Source organism: Gekko japonicus, unplaced genomic scaffold (assembly GCF_001447785.1).
Source record: "Gekko japonicus isolate JY-2015 unplaced genomic scaffold, Gekko_japonicus_V1.1 scaffold110, whole genome shotgun sequence".
NCBI lineage: Eukaryota > Metazoa > Chordata > Lepidosauria > Squamata > Gekkonidae > Gekko > Gekko japonicus.
This window is the reverse complement of record NW_015173675.1, coordinates 697,542-717,355: the sequence shown is the minus strand read 5'-3', so window position 1 is coordinate 717,355 and position 19,814 is coordinate 697,542. Positions and strand designations below refer to the sequence as shown.

Here is a 19,814-nt window from a genome sequence, read left to right as displayed (position 1 = left end):
CTTGTGCTAGAAAGTCAAATGGTTCATGATGTAGTATCATAACAATGGGGAGTGGTGACTAAAGTGTTTTTTAGTGTGGTAGTGATGAGAGATGCTACTAATTCTGGACATTTGTTTCAATTGCTTCATCAAAGAACTGCTTGCATACGAATAAGGGAACAGACATTCTTCAGACATGCCAACCGCATGCCATGGGCGCACATGGCATGGCTGTACGAATGACCCTGGAGGTCCCTTCCAACTCTAGGATTCTACGATTCTAATATATGCATGTATTTACAACTCTGGTGTGCAGTGTTCATGTTCACATATACCGAGGTCCTATGGAAATGGTAAATAAGTGTGTTGCCCATATTTACACAACACGGTGAGTGTGCAGATCACAAATTTCCTGGATGTAGTGTGTTCCCATTATGTGCGGTTGGTGGGCTCCTAGTATACACAATGATAATGTCTGAAAAGGACTTATGTGTTAGATTATCTGATATTGACCACACCTGCAGCCACAGCTAGAGCTTCTGAAGGTCCCTCTGCCTCTGAACTCCTCCTAAGAAGAAGTGTGAAATTTCACAGAGCATGGAGGGATTGTGAGGCCTGCCACAGCTATTTTGGTGTCGCTGCTGGAGTCAAATGCAGGTAAGCCAAGAACACCTGTCAGTCTCTGCGTCAGGAGCAAACAGGACAGAGCTTGTTCTTTGTTTTGAAAACACAGGCAGGCAGCAAAGGCAGCTGGAGCCTGGTCTCTGGGCTTGGCTTTCAACAGGGTCCTCACCTGTAGTAATAAGGGTGCTTCTTTCCATCACTGCCTTCGGAAGTGACAGCGCTGACAATGTCCTCAGTGTCTGTACTCACCAGCTTCACGGAATGGACAGTCAGGTGCTGGTTCAGGTTAGCACGGCACTTAGCAGCATAGGGGCACAAATGGCATTTGTATTTTCTCTCTTCTGGAAAAAAACGTTAAGAACTTGAGTCTAAGTTGCACATGCATTTACAGTGCAGCCTGTGCAGCGTTCACTCCGGTCCAAACCCACTGGTTCCAATGGATACAGACTGGAGTAATTCTGCAAAGGATTGCACTGTAGCTCAATCTTCCATGAAGAGGCTCAGGTAGTTTACACTGTGGATCTCTACACAGAGGGGGGGGGGAAACAAGATAAATGCACAAGCATTGCCATGCTAAGACACTTTTTAAAATGTCATTTCTAATACAGAAATATATGCTTTTGGGAGGGAAAAATCCTTGGATCCTACAAAATCATTCCAAACAACTCTGGGCACAATCCAGCTTAAACTGAATACAATTTTGAACCCCACCAACTTCAATGAGAGGCAGTTAAAGCTCTCCCATCGAAACCCGAGGCTTAAGAGACCTTAGATTTGGTTAAGTCACTGCCACTGTTTAACATTTCAAAAACTTATATGTCAGCAACTTCATGGGAAATGTTTAGATTGCACATTATACTGTAAAACCATGACTACAGATGAAATGCTACCTTTTATTAGACTAATTGTTTAACTATATCCCTCTGGCTTTGAAAGCTTGCAACCCTTTAAAACTATTCGGCTCAGCAAGAGCTTCCATTTCACTTTTCACACGTTCCCCACATATTGTGGGAAAGCGCCAAGCACCTAGGCCTTGAAAATAATTGCAGGAATAAAAGAATTTGTACAAGGAGCTTAGCAGGCTCTCAGAACAGTAAATACAATCCAGTTAAGGTGCCTGTGATACATTTTGTGTTGCAACACCAGTGTACTTGTGTTGGCTAACAATACTCAAAAGAGTCATGTCTTGGGAGAGATCTGTGTGAAAGTACAGTGTTTAATTGTTTTGCAGCAAAACCTGGCCATAAAAGGATGCAGTTAATAAAGTGAAGCCCTTCTAAGGGTGATGAGCATCCCAGTTCTCAGTACCGCTTCAAGTAGGCTGTCTACCCTTTCTGATATTTAGACGTGCTAAACAAACATTGATTCATTTGTCACATTATTAACTTTTCAGAAATACAACTGTTCTGGGACTTGGGGGTGAAGGTGTGATGTTCTTGATGACATCACAAAGGGCCAGCCAGTCAGCACCATGCATACCCAGCCACTGCTGAAACCTTGCAAAGCTATTTTTTCAGTGCTTGCTCCTGGAAAGGAAGAGTAGAGGACTGGGCTGAACACAGCAAGAGTGCTTCTAGGTGGGTTCACTGCTTTATACATGTTTTGCTTGTCTTTTCTCTACAACATGAAATTTTTTTTTGATTTATACATGTGTGGCTTGTCTTTGCCCTACAACATTAAAGGCTGAACTTACCACACAGTTCTAAAATTTAAAAATTATTTGTACTAACTCTTGGCACCTGAACTGGTGACTCACAGTAGGAATAGCCTGACTTCATGTTCAGAGACTGCAAATCTACAGACGCGCAGAATTTGTATTTTAGCCAATATCTCTGGATTCTCCAAGGACTCTCTTGTGGAAATTAGTAATGCAGTCTGAGGGCTGAACTAAATTAGACAATTTTTAAATGTCAGGTCTGGGCTCCCCATTTTCCTGAACTGAAATAGCCCCATTAGGGAGCTGCATGGGTACCGATGGGCTAAATCTGCAGCCCCTCCCTCCAATGGGGCAAATAGTGCCACCTGGGGCCACTTCAAATCAGAAACACAGCATGGTGGAGGCTGTTGGGACCTGTGAGCTCCTAGCAGTGTGACATGTGGCTGATGGACCTGACTCTTGCCTAACTGCACCATTAAAATCAATGTAGCTAAATCAGTTTAAATTCAAATATTATAGGTTTCACAGGTTTGTAGATTAACTCTAAAAAATTACTACTAAAGAAAAGCTTATTTTTTCCTTAATGCAATATGGCTATGCTAGAGACTGCAAAAGTGACTGAAACACTAAAAACAAAACAAAAAATCAATTTTAGCTATAACTATAAAGCATTATTCTACAATAAATCCTTCAGGATCTTTCATTGGACAGAGAGACCCAGAGCAAAATGGGATCATCTATGGTCATATAATCACATTTGGTATTTTGTAACAGTTCCTCTGAGACAGAAAAGTGTGCAAGACTGAGAATGACTTGAATTAGCTGACCTCAGTACTAAATCTGCTCACTTTCCTCTAGAGAAAAGTTATATTACTAAGTATTTACCATGGCATATAGTCAGACTTCAGCAGAGCCATGGTGCTATTTCTGAACTTCAATTTTCCCCCTGTATTTTTGGACTGCTTTTTGCACATCTACTGATTGCACTAACTTTGTTGGCAAATCTAGTTGAGTGTTACCGTGAATGTCAGGCCAGACTGTCTGTGAAGGCACCTTTAAGGAACAGATCAATGGGGAGAGAAGCATCCTCCAATTATCCTATTTATTTTTTTTTTGGACAAAAACAAGTAGAGCAAATGAAGCCTAACTCTTTTCATAGGATCAAACTCTAGTTTAACATGAATGTTAAGCAGCCCAATTCAGCAAGGGCAATCTAGGAACCACACCTGGCAGTGCAACTCACAACCAGCAGGATGATGCAACACATGTGCATCAATTAGACAACACCAAATTAAGAAAGATTGACATTATCATCTCCATTAGACATAGAACTGCATCCAGGAATTCCCCCCCCCCAAATTAGCAATATTGTACAACAGCATCTTTACACCTATAATCCAAGTTTTTAGCCATTTTGGGTCCTAGTCAGCAACTAGCTTTCCTACAGGGTTACTTGGAGAAGTGAGACAGGAGAGTTGGTGCCAGTCAACTTCTGCCTCAACCTTCTAGACTGGTCTGATAGTCACCACGGAGACGGGGCCAGTCAGCAGTCCTCAGGAAGACATTGTGGGAACATACTCTCTACTTGCTTTTGTTTAGGGCCTTTCACTAAAGCAGATCACAGGTGCGTTTTAGCTATGGAGTTTAGCTAGAATCCCATAGGCTTGGTTCAACACAAATATGGTCTGGTGCTATGTAATAAGCCTGGAACGAGCCTTGGGCTTGCCAGCTACCTTTCTACCTTCCCCCTCCCTTGCGGCATTTCTTTTCCTCCCTTCCTGGTTACTGGCGAAATTATAGCTCTCAACGGGCAAATTATGGTTTGTGCTTGCCCTCCAAAGCAGAATTGCAAACAAGGATCAAATCATAGGTTGTAGTTCGGATCTGCAGGGCAAGCTCAAATCAAACACAAACCATATTCAGTTTGTCAGTTTGGATTGAACAGCAAGCTGTGAGTTGCCACAAACCAGTAAGGGAAGGGTAGAATCCCAGTGGACAGGGGGAAGCAGGAATAGGAAGGAGAAGCAGGGAGTGTGTAAACCTGAGTCTCAGTCCCGGCTCATTCCTGTCATGCCACAATCCACTTTTTTTTAATGCAAAGAAATGTTTCTTATTCCATGAAAAATACTGAAACTGCCCAACACTACTATTAAAAAAAAAAAAGTGTTACCTGTGTGCAGGGAGAGATGTCGGGACAACGTCTGCTGTCGGCCAAACACTTTTCCACACACATCACAGGGAAAGAGCTGGTCATTGAATTTCTGAGATGGCAACCCATTTCCAGCCTCCAGCCCTATCTTCTCTGTTTCTAGTCCCCAAAAAAGGAGAAAATACAATTCTAATATTAACAACTCAGAAGCATTCTTGGATTCCATGCTATGGGTGAATATGGATTCCATTTGTTACTTGTCATGGGCAATACAATAATGCTGTCCCACAGTTCATGACACATGGGTGTGATCCTTTGAGCCACAGACTGAACTAAATGAAAGACTTCTCTGTTAGTATTCCCATATTACACACATCACATTAATATGAATTTCTTGTTCAGACTGAACAGGAACCTCTTGAGAAATCATTTAAAGGGCTAGGCTACAAAGAACTCTATAAAGTAGCAAAGTAAGCTAGGAAGAATAATTTCAAATCCATCCACAAGAATGCTATCACAGGTATTTTACTTTACGTTTATCCAGATTTAGGTCCCTGCCACACGGCAGAAAAAATCACGGGCAAAGTGCGGCTAATCAGAGCCGCACCAAAAGAAACACATGGCGGTGGGATCATACAGATCCCCTGAGCTGCTGCGGCGTTGCTCCCCGGCACAATTAGATGCCAGGGAGGAAGCCACCGACCGGAGACCGAGGCAGCCGTCTGCACATGTGTGCGCATGCGCAGTTCGGCCAGGAGCCTCAGATGCGCCGGCAGAAGGACGCGCCGGCAATCCCACAGCTGCGCTTGCCGCGGCCTTTCTGGTAAATCCACCTCTAGGGGTGGTTCTTTTTTGCAGCGGGTTTTTGGCCTGAAGGGCCGGATCGGGGACGGGTACGCGCCACATCCCAGATGTTGCGGTGAGATCGCGCCCGTTTGCTGCGCCCCTGATCCGTCCCTCTCCCGGCCCAAAACCTTCCGTGTGACCGGGGCATAAGATCCTCCTTTTCTGACAACTTCAGATAAACTGGAGGATCTCAGTCTGTATGCACTTGCACATACATCTTTTTTCACGTTAATTTTTACTCCCATAATAACATAAGAACCCTGCTGAATCAGAGCAAAGACACATCTAGTCAAGCATTTTGTCTCCTACAGGAGTCAACCAGATGCCACAGAATACACACAAGCAGGGACACAAAAGCCAAAGCATCCACCTATTATTACCCCATAGCAACTGGTATACAGAGGTATACTGCCTTTGAACATGCAGGTGTTATTTAACCATCATGGCTACTGATGAACCTGCTCTCCAGAAATTTGTCTTTCTCATTAGCCTCTTCTTGGCTCCGATCGCACCACTGAGGAACTGCGGGCGGGAAGCGAGGCTGTTTGCCCCGGGGCGAACTGATGCGCGTTTACGCGATCAGACTTCCACCCACCCCACAGTTCCCTATGCTACTGACGTTTCCCTGGTGGATTTTTTGTGCCGCTCTTACGGTGCAACGAGACGCCCCGCCAACAATTCTGGGACGCCAGACAGATGTGTCTGTCTGATCGCATCCCTTTAATCCGCGGGGGAATCGTTTGCCTGCCGCAGCTTCCGCTCCATATGATCGCAGCCCTTGTTTAGCTAACTGATGAATACAAGAAAAGTAATACTAGTGAGTTCATTTTTACAGTACATACATTTCTATTGAATTTTAGCCATTCCTACTGTCCCGTTGTTTACTTCCCTCCAAATAATGTCCAACAAAATGTTGTAGCTGTCTCATAGTTCTTTGCACTGAGTATGATGCATTGAACATCTGAAATACAGTACTTCAGGAGGACAAAAAGTCAATTTCATAGCTATCTGCAGTTTTCTCTAGCACTGGGGTGCTTGGAACTACTGCTGAATGTTCAAACACTTATTACATCAGATTTAACACTATGCTACTAGTGGTAAGGTGCAAACCATAGAGTGGGAGATTTACTTTCCAAGCTAGTTCACGCAGGAAACCAATGGTTCTGCTGGTGTGAATTCAGTCAATCACAGTTATTATTACTTTGCTCTTAACACCTACAAAAGGAGTTCTGTTTCAGGATATCAGTAGTTATGGCTCAGTCTGTGCATTCACTTCATATCAGAAAATGTGTAAAGCTGAGGGATTTAAGCCATAAAATAACAGAGGAAGGCAAAACGGAATGAGGGAAATTACTGATCTGTGAATCTGCTTTTCTAAAGTAATCATTTATAGACTCATAGATTTTGAAGCCAAGGAGGTAACCATTTATTGTAATCACACCTGACATTCTGCTTAAAAACTGTAGTAAAAATTCACATAGTAATTCCTGCATCTAGCCCATAAGTTCTGGTTCAGTTGCAGTCTATCTTGGGGAAAGAGAAGGATGCTAACTTGATCAGCAATGAAAACCACCACAACCAACAGCTTGCTCACTCTGTGGGTGTGATCACATGAGCAGTTTGACCCGACATAGCCATCCCTCTCCTCTGGGCCAAATAGGCATGATCAAATGTGCACATCTGGCTCCTGTGCCCAGTTGTTCGTATCTCATGCTAAAATGACTCCCACGTGGATTAAACAGCCACCAGCAAATTCCGGTGGCTACCTCGGCAAAGTGCACATAAATGAGGTAGTTACAGACTACATTGCACATTGGACCCCTTCAGACAGTTCAGTCACACACACTTCCTGAGGCTTTGTCACAAAAGTCACCAGATACACAAAGATCTGACAAACTTGTAAAGGGGAGTTCAAAACCTGGAGCACATATTTTCCCATTAATTCCACGATCTTCCATTTTGTGACTTCCTACAGATAAAATAATACACCCCAAAATCTAGATGTCGTGTATATTTATGAACAGTCTCTTCAAGAACACTAATAAAAATCATTTTCAAAAGAGAAGGTACAAAAATTCTCTGACCAGCTTGACAAATATGTGGCCTAGGCCCACACTGCTTAGGCTCTATCTATCAATCTAAACACAGGCAACCAGACATATGGGGGGGGGGGCACCAGGACAACCTTCTGTTTTTGCTGCTTGCGTAAGACCAAAACAGTGGTTTCTAACTTCCTGGCAGCCCATACTATCTCATTGAGCCAGACTGGTGGATCACAAGCTTGTACAGGCAGGTACCACTGCTACAGCTCATAATGTACAAGTAAAGGGGTGTAGCAGCTACAATGTCAGATGAAGACCTGGGAAACAAGTTTCAAATCCCCGTTTGTCCACAAAGTTGACTGGAAAACCTTGGGACAGTCACTCTTTCTCAGACTAACTTATCTGACAGGAGTGGAGTGAAATATCAAAAGATGGCGATGGGAAACAATGGGTAAAATGAAGGAGTGGAGAACCACGAACACTATCCTGAGTCCCTTGAAAGGCAGACAGGCTAAACATTGGGTAAATAAATACAGCTATATGTAAAATGACCAGCATGTTCTTTGAACCATGGGAGTCAGGAAGCTTTACAGCAACAACTAGTGATGAATCTTATTAACCAGGATCTGGCCCCTCTCCATTCAATGTAATATACTATGAGGAACTGCTCTCCTTCCATTTATATAAAAATAGAAAATCTGGATAATCTGTCCATCAAGGAGTGCATATGTGAATTATTGTAATTAATTGAAGCAGATCGTGAAACCCAGCTCAAATGAGTGTCAGAGATCTATGCAGCCATCACAACACACTATTTATTGTGGGACACACCTCCCAGGAAAACCACAGTTCACACAGCACCTGGCACAACAAAACAACCAGCTTCAGCTTGACACTTGAAGAGTGCCCTCTGGGTGCTACCATTATCTGCTATTTGTTTTACAATAATATAAATTATCCTTTATGTGTGATTACTCACGCTTCTGCTAAATTAGCCCTTCTGTAAAGTTTAAAAGGCAGAAGGAGGGGAACCAGTTGAAGTATGTATCACACTTTTAACTTCCCTGAAATCAACTGCAAATCATTCTTTCAATTACTAGTCTTGAGTTCAAGACAACGGACATTTGACTCTGCAGCAATAATAGATGTTTTAGCAGAGCTTTCTGAGTACTTAATCAAAATAGTGCTTCAGAGGAGGAATATGTTAATGAATATGAGAAAATGTCAAGTGTATGCCAGTTCTTAAAGCTTGGCCACTACAAAACTGAATTAATTGCGATACAAAGCAAACAAGAAGACTCAATTAGAAGGCAATATGTCTCTTAACAATTCCCCTTAGCATCAGTTAATTGGTCCTCTTGTTATAGTAAAGTAGCTAACATCAGAAACATCACATTTCTTTTGTATAATTAGATAACAGTCAAAACTCCTTAGGAAACTGAAAATAACTATTTTCAGATTTTCCCAGAGGTGTTGAAACTAGACTTTTATTAAGCTTACTTTGCATCCATCTAGATCACAATATTATCCTTGCTTTAATTTTTTTAAACTGTCTACCACTCCGGTGCAACCTTCTGGGACTTGTTTTTCAAATATTCTGTAATTTGCTTTCTTGGCCAACTATGCTTTGACACATTCTCTGCAGTTCCTCATCTGGTTGTGTGGAAATGTGTCCTGATTCCCAAGATAAAATGTGCACCTTAGAATGCTTGCACATTGTTGGCCCACAAATCTCTCCACAGTTACTCTTCAGCATTTCCAAAGTACAAAGAATTCGTTTTTCTTAAGACAGACACATTTTAGCCAGTGCATTCTGTCCAGCAGAACAGATGGACAGGATAAGCTTCAGCCTAGTCTCTGCCATTCATGAGAAATGGTAAGTTACATGCCCTAATCAAGAGCTCTTTACGAACGTCAAGGCACTCAAAGACCTTGCACGTGCAGAATTTCCCTCTCATGCAATCGATGAAGCAGATTGGGCTTGCACAGTAATAACTGGATTTTAGAGCACAACCACCATTACAAAAATATTTTGTGCAAAAGTCTTATTTGACATCATTGAAAACTAAAATGTTCCATATATTTGTTAGGAAACCTGATCACACTTTCTATAATAACCAGTTTTGTGGCACCCTGGTAGTACTAAGAAGTATTACAGTATTCATTTCGTATCAGTTTCTTATGCAATTTCTTATGCAGTTTCTTATTCCAATCCAGACCACTTGTGTAGTGGAAACAAGCAAACTAAATTTGGTCTCATTCAACCCAAAATCTTCTGTATGAACTGACATATGGGGCTCGCAAATTATTTGAATGTGTTGCACACATTCTGTGGATTCATCATATAAAGGTTAGGTTTTAATTTAGTACACACAAAATAGTGATAATTTACTTTCTTGAGAAACGATTTGAAAGGAGATTTTTGTTGGTTAAACCATAAGAAAAGATAAGAACAAATAGTGTCCTAAATATAGACAGTATCTCCTATATGCACTGTAGCCTTGAATTGCTTTGTGCTAGGCCCATCGGAATGAGCCAGAGCTCCACAAGAGTTTGGTAGACAATATCTCGAGGGCCTGATGTCTGCTCTATTGGCAGGCACATACAAAAATGTCACTCAAGAATTCCAAAATTAAACTTCACTACAAGAGTTTGATGCTTCCTCATTTTTTTTGTTTTGTTAAGATACAACTTGTCTGGATATCTGTTTTTATCACTTTATACTGTTTAAATTGTAAAAGCCAGGCTGTTATAAAGCAGCTCAAACATCTTGGAGGAGACAGATGGAGCAGGCTCTAAAAAGAAAATGGTCATCAACATTGGATGAAACTTCTAACCTGAGGTTATCTGAAAAAACATTATGAAACAAAAGCCATCACAAGAAGGTAAATTTAGATTAATCGTTTAGGCTGTCTCACCACCTGTGCTGTCTTTCTGCCTTACAACCTAACTAAACAGCTGACCCAAATGGTTCAAATTTATGCCTTCATAAAGCTAGAAATGGTTAAAAAGATGCTCCTATTTTTCAGAGTAATGGACTATCCTTGCAGGTCTTTCTCCATTCGATAGGAGAAGATTTCTGTATCTGGACTTCAATGAAATGAAAGCAAAGAAATGTGGCAGTGGTTCATATGATTGGCTGGACACAAGCAGGCACACAAAGGTGGTACAAATGGGCTGTGTAAATCAATACTTCAGGTGATGCTTGTGATCTGTATAGTACCATTCTCTTCTCTAAACTGCCGATTAGTATTTTCTTTGTACCTTTTGTTAGCATACACGCATACTTCAAACAGAACACCACTATATCCATGTCATAAAAAGTAAATTTGTTTCATAAATAGACACACACTGTGACTCTTTTATGTGGAATACTTTCTTGTGCACAGCTATTCCTTTCATTTCAGGAGAATTTCCCATCAATACATTAGGGAATTATTAGCCTGCAAAGGCCACATTCGTTATGATTATTATGGTAGCCGCCCAGATAGCTCCTATCGTCACTACTTATATTACTGAATATTCATTATTAGACAAGAACATTCCCATTAGTTTTAAAGGACAACCAGTTTTGGTAACCCCATACATGAAAAGTGTATTATAGGAAAAGAGGGCTGTAAAACAATACTTTGTAACGGCAACTTAACTTTTTAATTACCCTGTAAGACAATCTAAGAATATTATCCAATTAAACCACTGTGTACCAGCTATCTGTTGGCAGCCATATGGAATAACAAAATTGCTAAACTACACACAGGATGGGTATTTAATTACAGAATTTTTGAGATAAAAGGGAGTGGGACAAAATAAGGAAATGCAGTGTGCTAAAGCAAGCACAGACCTCATTGCTTATTACAACAGAAAGCTGGAAAATAAAAATACAGTTAATGTCTCCAAAATGAGTATTATTGTGAGCATGTTTGTTTCCATCACATGTCAAGCAAACGGATTTCCAGGAACCAGCTTTCTCCAGTCTGTACTGAACTGTATTTCTTCTGTTATGAGAACCTAAAGAGCAATAATACCAGCTGACAGATTTTCTATTTTCTAAGGGGTATATGTGGAGAAAGAATACACAATACTCCAGAATGTTTTCTGCTTATGGGAAATCATGATAATTGCTTCCAAGAGAACAGTAAGAAACAGACAGCCCAAATAACTCAAATTGATCTGTAAGGCTGTTGCAGGAAAATTCCCCAAAATGCCGAGTTAGCAAGACTGTGATCAGTATATTGCTAGTCACTCTGCCACTGGTTTCAGGAAAGATGTTTTCATTGTTTTGATGACAATGAGTGATTAAAAAAACATGTAACTATTGTACAACAAGCAGCTTGAATAGCCCCGACTAGGCTGAGCTTGTCAGACCATCAAGGAAGACTGCGGTTGCTATGCAGAGGAAGGCAATGGCAAACCATCTTTGCTCATCTCTTACCTTGAAAATCCCATGGCCCTATGGTCTCCATGAGTCACTTGCAAGCTGATGGCACACAATGTTCATCGGCTGCGGTCACATGGAGCATTAGCCACGCTAGAGACGGAAGATAGGCGGATTTTCCAGGCGCGATCACACCGCCACATCTGGGAAGCGTAGAGCTCCCATGGCTCACCCAAGGCTTCCCGCCGAATATGTGGTTTAAAAAACTAGTACCTCCGAGGTACTAGTTTCCGGAAACTGCGGGGCGAGGGCGGGCATCTGATCGCATTTCTGGTGGTAGTAAGTGGCATCAGGCACCCGCCCATGTCCCGTCAAGGCCCCCCCCCCAAGTCTGCAGGATGTGCAAAAGCACCCAACGGCACATGCTCACAAGGAGGAAGTGGCGTTGGCCACAGGAGGAGGAGGAACGTGGGGGGGAGAAGCCGTCGTGGTGGACTGGGGCGCCCTGCGGAGGGGGTGGCGAGGCCGAGCTGAGAGAGGCAGGCAGGCAGGCGGTAGGGCCCCCCCGCGGCGCTTTACTCCGGTGGGGGGGGGCTGGTCCTTGAGGGCGTGGCCGGGTTTCTCCACCGTTGGGGGCGGCGGGTGTCATTCCTGGCCATCAGCGTCGCCTCCCGGTTTTGACAACAGAGGAGGAGGAGGAGCACGCGTGTGGGTAGCTCCGTGAAGTGCCTTTCCATACCTCCGGAGTGGATGTCCCGCCGGCCATTCAGTAGTCCTGCTGCTGCCTAGCCATCTGATCGGCACCTCCCCCCTAACCACGGGACCTCCACGGGACGTCTGATCGCGCAACCGCACGTTATTTCGCGCAGGGCCAAACAGCCACGCGTCCCCCCCCCCCGCATTTTCCGGACCGTGTGACCGGGGCCATTATACAGCAACCCAAGAGAGATCCTACACTAACTTCTTTTCCTTCTCTTTTTCTTTTACTGGATTCAATTCAAAGTTCTGGTTACTACCTACAAAGCTCTTAATGGCCTTGGAGCCACATACCTGCAGGACAGCCTCTTCTGCCATGCTCTACTGCAACAGCTTCATGCATCTGAGCAAAGCCTTCTGAAGGTGCCACCCTGCAAATGTGTAAGATAGGCAACTACCCGTTCACACCCATTCTCTGTGATGGCTTGTAACTTGTGGAACTGCCTGCCTGAGAAAGTAGAACTGTAGTATAATGGAAAGGCTCAGAAGGTTGCTTTTATAAAACATAGGACTGTAGTCTATTGCAGTGTTTATTATATGTATCACCTTCTTTTACCTTTGTAACCCACATTTTGCATTATGGTATGTCATGCCTTAATGGTTTTTTGTTTGCATTGTTCTCCAGTTCAGTAATGCTAGCCCTACAGCATTTTTATGGGAGGTCTTTGTTTTTATATTTTGTAATCTGCCTTGAGGCCCAGTGAGAAAGGCAGGTTTTTCCTCCATGAACTTGCCCAACATAGGCCCCGGTCATACGGGGGAAATTGGTGCGGCCAAAGTGCTGCTTTTTAGAGCCGCACCAAAAAAGACGTGCAGCGGCGGGATCAGACAGATCCCCTGAGCCACCGCGCAGTTGCTCCCCAGCATGATCAGATGCCGGGGGGGGAAGCCATGGAAGGGAGAGCGAGGCAGCCCGCTGCGCATGCGCAGTTCGGCCGGGAGCCGCGAATGCTGCTGAAGATGAGCGCGCCGGCGATCCCACGGCCGTGCTTGCTGTGGTGTTTCAGGTTGGTAGTACTCTTTCTTAGGTTTATTTTAATGCGCGTTTTCGGGCTGAAGGGACAGATCGGGGACGGGTGCGCGCTGCTTCCCAGATGTTGCAGTGTGATCGTGCCCGTGTGCTGCGCCCCCGATCCGTCCCTCTTGCGGGGCAAAACCTCCCGTGTGACCAGGGCCATAGGGATGGTTTGGGATCTAATTTTTAACAGTTACAGAAGAATGCACATCAGGAAATGTAGTAGTGAATGAAATGATCGAAAAAATTCTTGATCTTTCAAAGCAAAATCAGCTACCTACCTATCATCCTGTCTTAGTTTGGCTCACTGTACACATTTCAAAATTAACCATCAGTGAACATAACAACATACAGCCAACAGTTCATCTAGTCTTGCATTTCCCCCCCAAAGTGACCGACCATATACCCACAAGTAAAGCAAGACAGCAATAACTGCCTTTGTGACCCAGTGACCCAACAAATGGTGTTCGAGGGTTTATTGCCTCTGAACATAAAGGTTCTATTAAGGCATTATGGCTAATAAGTGCTGATAGACATATCTTCCATACACAGTACTTGACCAATCCTCTTTTAAAGCTGCCTAAAATAGTACCTATCAGTGTATCTCGCGGCAGCAAATAAATTAGTTTTGCATTGTATGAAGGAATATCCTCCTCAAGAGGCAATTTTAAACCAGTTTTGATGTGAAAATACCACAAATATTTCATCTAATCAAGATTCCATCAAAACACCTTGTATTTTAAACTCTTGTTTGCATAAAAGCCCTGTACATTTCCAGAAAATGAAAGTGGTGAACGCTCTCTTTGGAAACATGTTAATTCTCTATGATTACTAAGGAAATCCTCATAAAATGAACAGAAACGAATGCAATTTGAAGCCTTTTAGCAGGCACAAGTCAACGATGGAAGGTACAGTGTGAATTGTTCACATTATCTCAATGGGATGATAACCCCGGAGCCAGAAGAACAGCAAACTACATCTCAGCGTTACTGACGATTATCTGTTCATTGTTTCACAGAAGCAATACACTGATTTATTCCACAAATATACTGATTTATTTCACAAATCCCCTAAAGCTTTGCCAGCTCCTTCCTGGGCCTTAAATTCAAGTGCAGCCTACAATCAAAAACCCGCAAGTTGTCCCCCTGCTGCCAGAATGCAATTAACAACACCATTTGGAAGAAGAACACAAATGGAATTTAATATATAAATAAACATGAATTATTATTGTCCTGGGGCAGTTCAGCTTAAGGGGCTGCTTTCAGCTGCAACAGAGCAAACAGCTTTCCAGTGTTGTAAATGAATCCTATTATTGCCATTGGAAGATCCTAAGGCACCCTTACATGTTTTGAAAAGAAAAATACAAGGCTATCACCATGCTGTGCCCCTGTGGTCATTCTGATGACCTTCAGGGTGATGCACAACAACAGACTGTTGCTTCAAGAAGTTATTTCATGAGCACAAAATTCAACTTTGAATTTGTAGCTTTCTTGGGGGTGGGTCAAGTATATCCAATGTCTTCATAGGACATGAACCATTAGCCTAATAAACATGAAATACACACTTACAGACATCTCACTAGATATACAGCAATAGTCATGCTGGCAGTGTTCTCAAAATTCCCTGGATCATTTTTCCCATTGAGAAATACTTTGCTAGTACTGGATTTGACCTGTAGCCCATCCCAGATCAGGATTCTGTCTCTGAAAATGGACATGAAACACCAACAATAGATTTTTCAAAAGAAATCCTAGTTTCTGGTATTTAGAACTGCCAATAATAAGTTGAGCTGCTTTGCAAGTTGTCTTCCATGATAAAAAGAAACTTCAAAAATGAACCACTTGGATTCTAAAAGAAGAAAAATCAGGTTGTTCACCTTCAGCTATAATGAATGAGTTTGAAAATAATTCATATTTCATTGCACTATGCAACAGCACTCAGAAATAAAGGAAGGTTAAGCCTGACAATAGCTGAAATTATCTGGGCACACTGCTAAAGTGGAAAGAAAGCTGAAACAAAGGAAATCACTTATCCAGGTATCAGGAGCTCAGTTTGAGTTATAAGATGTGACAGCGGGGTGGTAAAGGACTTTTTAAAGGGAAGCAAGTTGGCTTAGTGCAGAGAAAGGCAACTGACAAGCAAACACGTAATCTGCTGACAGATCTAGACCAATAATACACTACACCCATAACCACAGCACCTCTTGACAAAATCAGGCACAAAATGTCATGTGGTAGAATTTTTCTCCATGCCTGTTCAATCTGAAGACATTCCTTTCTGTTTTTTAAAGATGTAGAGAAAATTAAGTAATTACTTGCCTTTATCAAGAGTTATACCCACAGGTACTGAAAAACTGTCTCATTAAGGTCATGTTGTGAATCACAAAAATTTCCTATTCCATTCAATAGAACTCCTGAGCAGCTCAGTTTTCATTTTTGTGTGTGTGTATAAAGTGCTGACAAGTTACTGCAAACTTATGGCAACCCCAGCAAGGGTTTTTTCAAGGATAGCGATTAAGCGGATGTGGTTTGCTGTTGCCTTCCTCTGCAAAGTCTTCCTTGGTGGTCTCCCATCCCACTTCCAAGATTTGACAAGAGTGGGCTATACTATACCATTCTACATCTCTCTCATCTTTAAAAGGAAGCAATTTTTCAGCAATTATGATTACAGAAAAGCTTCAAAAGAAGGCAATGTCAAGGTTTGGGTTAGGAAAGTCCACTGTATTTGAATGGGGCTTTAGACAACTGGGATGGTATAATTCATTCTAGTCTAATGCTTATTCTCAGCTGGCCTGTCCACACTTCTTATCTGGCCCACAAGCAACTGGTCTATACCTTCATTGGCAGATGACAGAGGCTGTGCATTATGTCCCTGTATAGTGTCCTAGTGCTAATGTGTAATGGGGAGAAGTGGAAGGGCAGGCATCAAGGGAGCTGAGGGTTGCCCACGCCTGCGCCCTGCAATCAAAGAGACGGCAGCCTTGACAGCTTCTGCCTTGTGTGCTGTAGAAGGAGGGGGGGGAGTGAGAATCAACACTGGTGCTTGCGTGATAGTGGGTGGGTGTGGGGGGCTTGGGTGGAGAGAGCCACTACTACCATCATCCAGACACTACTTGGGCCTGCTAAGCCACTGTAGCCAGAGTCCTAGCCACTCCTGGAGGGAGGCAAGAGGGTCCCAGGAGCTGACCGAACAGGCAGACATGGTTCACGTCCAGGTATGGCCAGGGCAGCAAACTGCCCACAACGGAGCACATCATGAAGGGTGAGGGGTTTGCAGGGGTGGCCATGGGGGGTGATTTCCATTACCTGAAGGTGAGGGGGGGGCTTCAGCATTATAATCATCTCTGCAGGTGGGTGTGGATCTTATTATATGTGTGATGGTGGCAGCAACGCGGTAAATATCTCGTGGCATCTCTCAAGCTGAGTGGGAGAGGCTAAAATTTAAATCTGACATAAATATCACTTTGTCAGGCTGGGCCACATGTGCCATTAAAATGTAATGCCAGGTACTGGAGATATAAACATTATAAAGGACACAGGCAAACCCAATTAACAATATTAGTTTTTACTCAAAATACAAACATGCTAAAATGTTTTAATTTTAATTTGGACCCCAAAACTGGTAAAATATCCTAATGCCAACTTCAGAAAGCTTATCCTTCAGTACCACATCACACTACTCCCCACCGACCTATGAAACGGTGCCACAAATGCCACCCAATTTAGCCACTTTTTTGGTCCAATTTACTCCCAACATGAGGCTTTTGCTTCTAAAACTTTGTCTGGGAACAGCTCTTTTCTGTAATGAATGCCAATAAATCAAAAGTATGTTCTCAGTTTACAGGAACACACCTGAACAGCATATTCAAGATTGCTACAGCACAGATGTAGACTCCACTCCAGATTTTGGTGTAATAGTTCAGAGCATGAGGTGTCTGTTATCAAAGACTGTTAAATAAAGGAAATACTGTAAGAGTGTTCATGTTTTATGCGTGTTTGTATTTTGTTAACTGGGTTTGCCTGTGTCCTTTATAAAGTTTATTTCTCCAGTACCTGGCATAACATTTTATGGCACATATGATCCAGTCCGACAAAGTGACATTTGTGTCAGATCCGGTCCTCAAAACTAAAGAGTTTGACATCTCTGGGAACTTCACATTAGTGCCAAACACCTTTCCAGTTCATGAGTCAATATTCTGCTGGGCATGTGATTCCAACCCAGTCCTATGCAGATCTAGGTATACTTAAGTACAATGGTATTACATTCTTTTTCACTCACTCAGGCACCCTACCACCCTCCACAATTCAGGGTTACAGGTAGGTCAAACAGTCACAGTTCACTACCAGTCCTGCCTCTTTTATAATATACAGACATAAGCGTCCCTCTTTCTAATTCAGAAACACCACCAGACAGGGTAGTCCAGTCCCCTTTAACAATCTCCCCTCGTTCAGACACTGCACAGAGCTGCTGGGGACTGGGATTCATTCAACCATTACTTTAGTCACACGCTGCAACCATTTACTCATATCCTAACATATCTTAGTTTGAGTGTATGTGCACTTCTTTCCCAGAGATCATACACATCAAGCCCACAGGGCTAAACACACTATTTAGTATTTGAACACAACATTAGAGAGATTCAGGTAGAGGTTACTAAGTTTCTTCATGGATGAACCATAGCTATATTAAGGCATTCTGGATTCTTTGTCACAAATTCACTTTCTTCCAGGCTGTGTTAGGCTGCTCTTTTGCCCCACACTGGTTTTGAGCTTACAGCTCCGTCACTCAGCCAGCTGACTTCTCACTGAACTGATCTCATGTAAATCTAACAGTTTTCAACTGTCAGCCTCTCAACAACATTCCCTCAGTTCCCACTAGAGAGAGGCAAAACCTAACTTGTCCATCACAAATAATTTCAATGGGCTTGAGGGCCACCAATTCTGCTCTTGTAGTGCCATCCCAAATAGAGTTATTCTACCCAAAGCCCATGGACTTCAGTGTATTTAGAAGGGTGTAGCTCTGTTTGGGACTGGATGGATGGCTGATGCAGAGTCAGTTGAAACTAAATCCATTGACGACAGAGGTGATGCTGGGTTGGGATGCCAACTTCCCCCTCTTGACAGAGTGCCTCTGACACTGACGCCAACCATCAAGAGTTTAGGGGTCATCCTGGATGCCTCCCTATCAACAGAGGCACAGATCACCAACATAACTAGACTATTGTTTTTTCATCTATGCCAGACTAGACAATTGGCTCCCTACCTGTGCCACCAAGACCTAGCCACAGTGATCCATGCAATAGTCATCTCTGGACTACTGTAATTCGCTCTATGTAGGGCTACCCTTGAGGCTCACCTGGAAACTCCAACTGGTCCAGAATGCAGTGGCGCAGGGCCATATTCAACCTGTGCTCTGCCACATGTACTGACTCCCAGTTGAATACTGGATCAAATTCAAGGTTATGGTATTGACCTTTAAAGCTGTAAATGGTCTAGGACCAACATATCTGCCTCTCCTGGTACGTCCCTCAAAGGTGCTTCACTCAGCTGATAACAACTCGCTGGTGATCCCCGGCCTGAAGGCCATCCGACTATCTGTGACTAGGGCCACGGGCTTTTTGGCCCTGGGCCCCAACCTGGTGGAATGCTCTGACCAGTGAGACATGGGACCTGCGAGACTTGAAACAATTTAACAGGGTCTGCAAGACGGAGCTATTCCACCAGACACATGGTCAAGGGTGAGCGATGGCTTCCCACCTTGGACCATCTCCTGAATTGCCCTTCATTGTGCCATCTAGTGAAGAATGAATATTATGATGGTTGCGACTGTTGATTTTAACTTAAGTTATATTTGGATTGTTGATTTTAAATGTTGTGACCTGCCCTGATCCCTACTATGTAAGGATGGGTGGGCTATAAATCCAAATAAATAAATAAATAAATAAATAAATAAATCTTCCTTATTTGTGCCTTTTCTCAATTCAGAGGATCTGGGTGGCCAATAATGCAATCTGTTAATGTGAAATCATTGTACTCAATTAATTTAAATTTTCTGTTTGCACAATTTTACACTATTTTATTAATGCTGATTTCTACGATCCCAAGTCCCAATGTGTATTCTTTTTAAAATAAAGTATCCATCTCATATAATAACTTTGTGCAATATATATAATCTCAGCTAAAGGACTGGTGTATTATGGAACCTACCCACCTTGCTGATCAATGCCAGTAACCTGTGTGGTGGTAGGCATGGTAAAAGTAGGAGTAGCTACCAGATTCAATCTTTCATTCATGGCTTTGAGCCCTTCCCATGCCATTTATGTGAACATATGGATTTTGTTAAGGCAGAACAGACAGGAAAAGGCAACCGTT

General features: G+C 42.8%; 1 protein-coding gene across 1 annotated transcript in view; it reads right to left on the bottom strand.

Moving 5' to 3' along the window:
* Nucleotides 1-19,814, bottom strand: part of ZNF827 (zinc finger protein 827) — a 139,671-nt gene that overhangs the window by 7,491 nt on the left and 112,366 nt on the right. Inside the window, exons 9-10 of the mRNA XM_015422913.1 lie at nt 4,431-4,568; nt 773-944 (exon numbers count right to left, since the gene is read on the bottom strand). Of these exons, the coding sequence (XP_015278399.1) occupies nt 773-944; nt 4,431-4,568 (310 nt within the window). The remainder of the gene's footprint in view (nt 1-772; nt 945-4,430; nt 4,569-19,814) is intronic.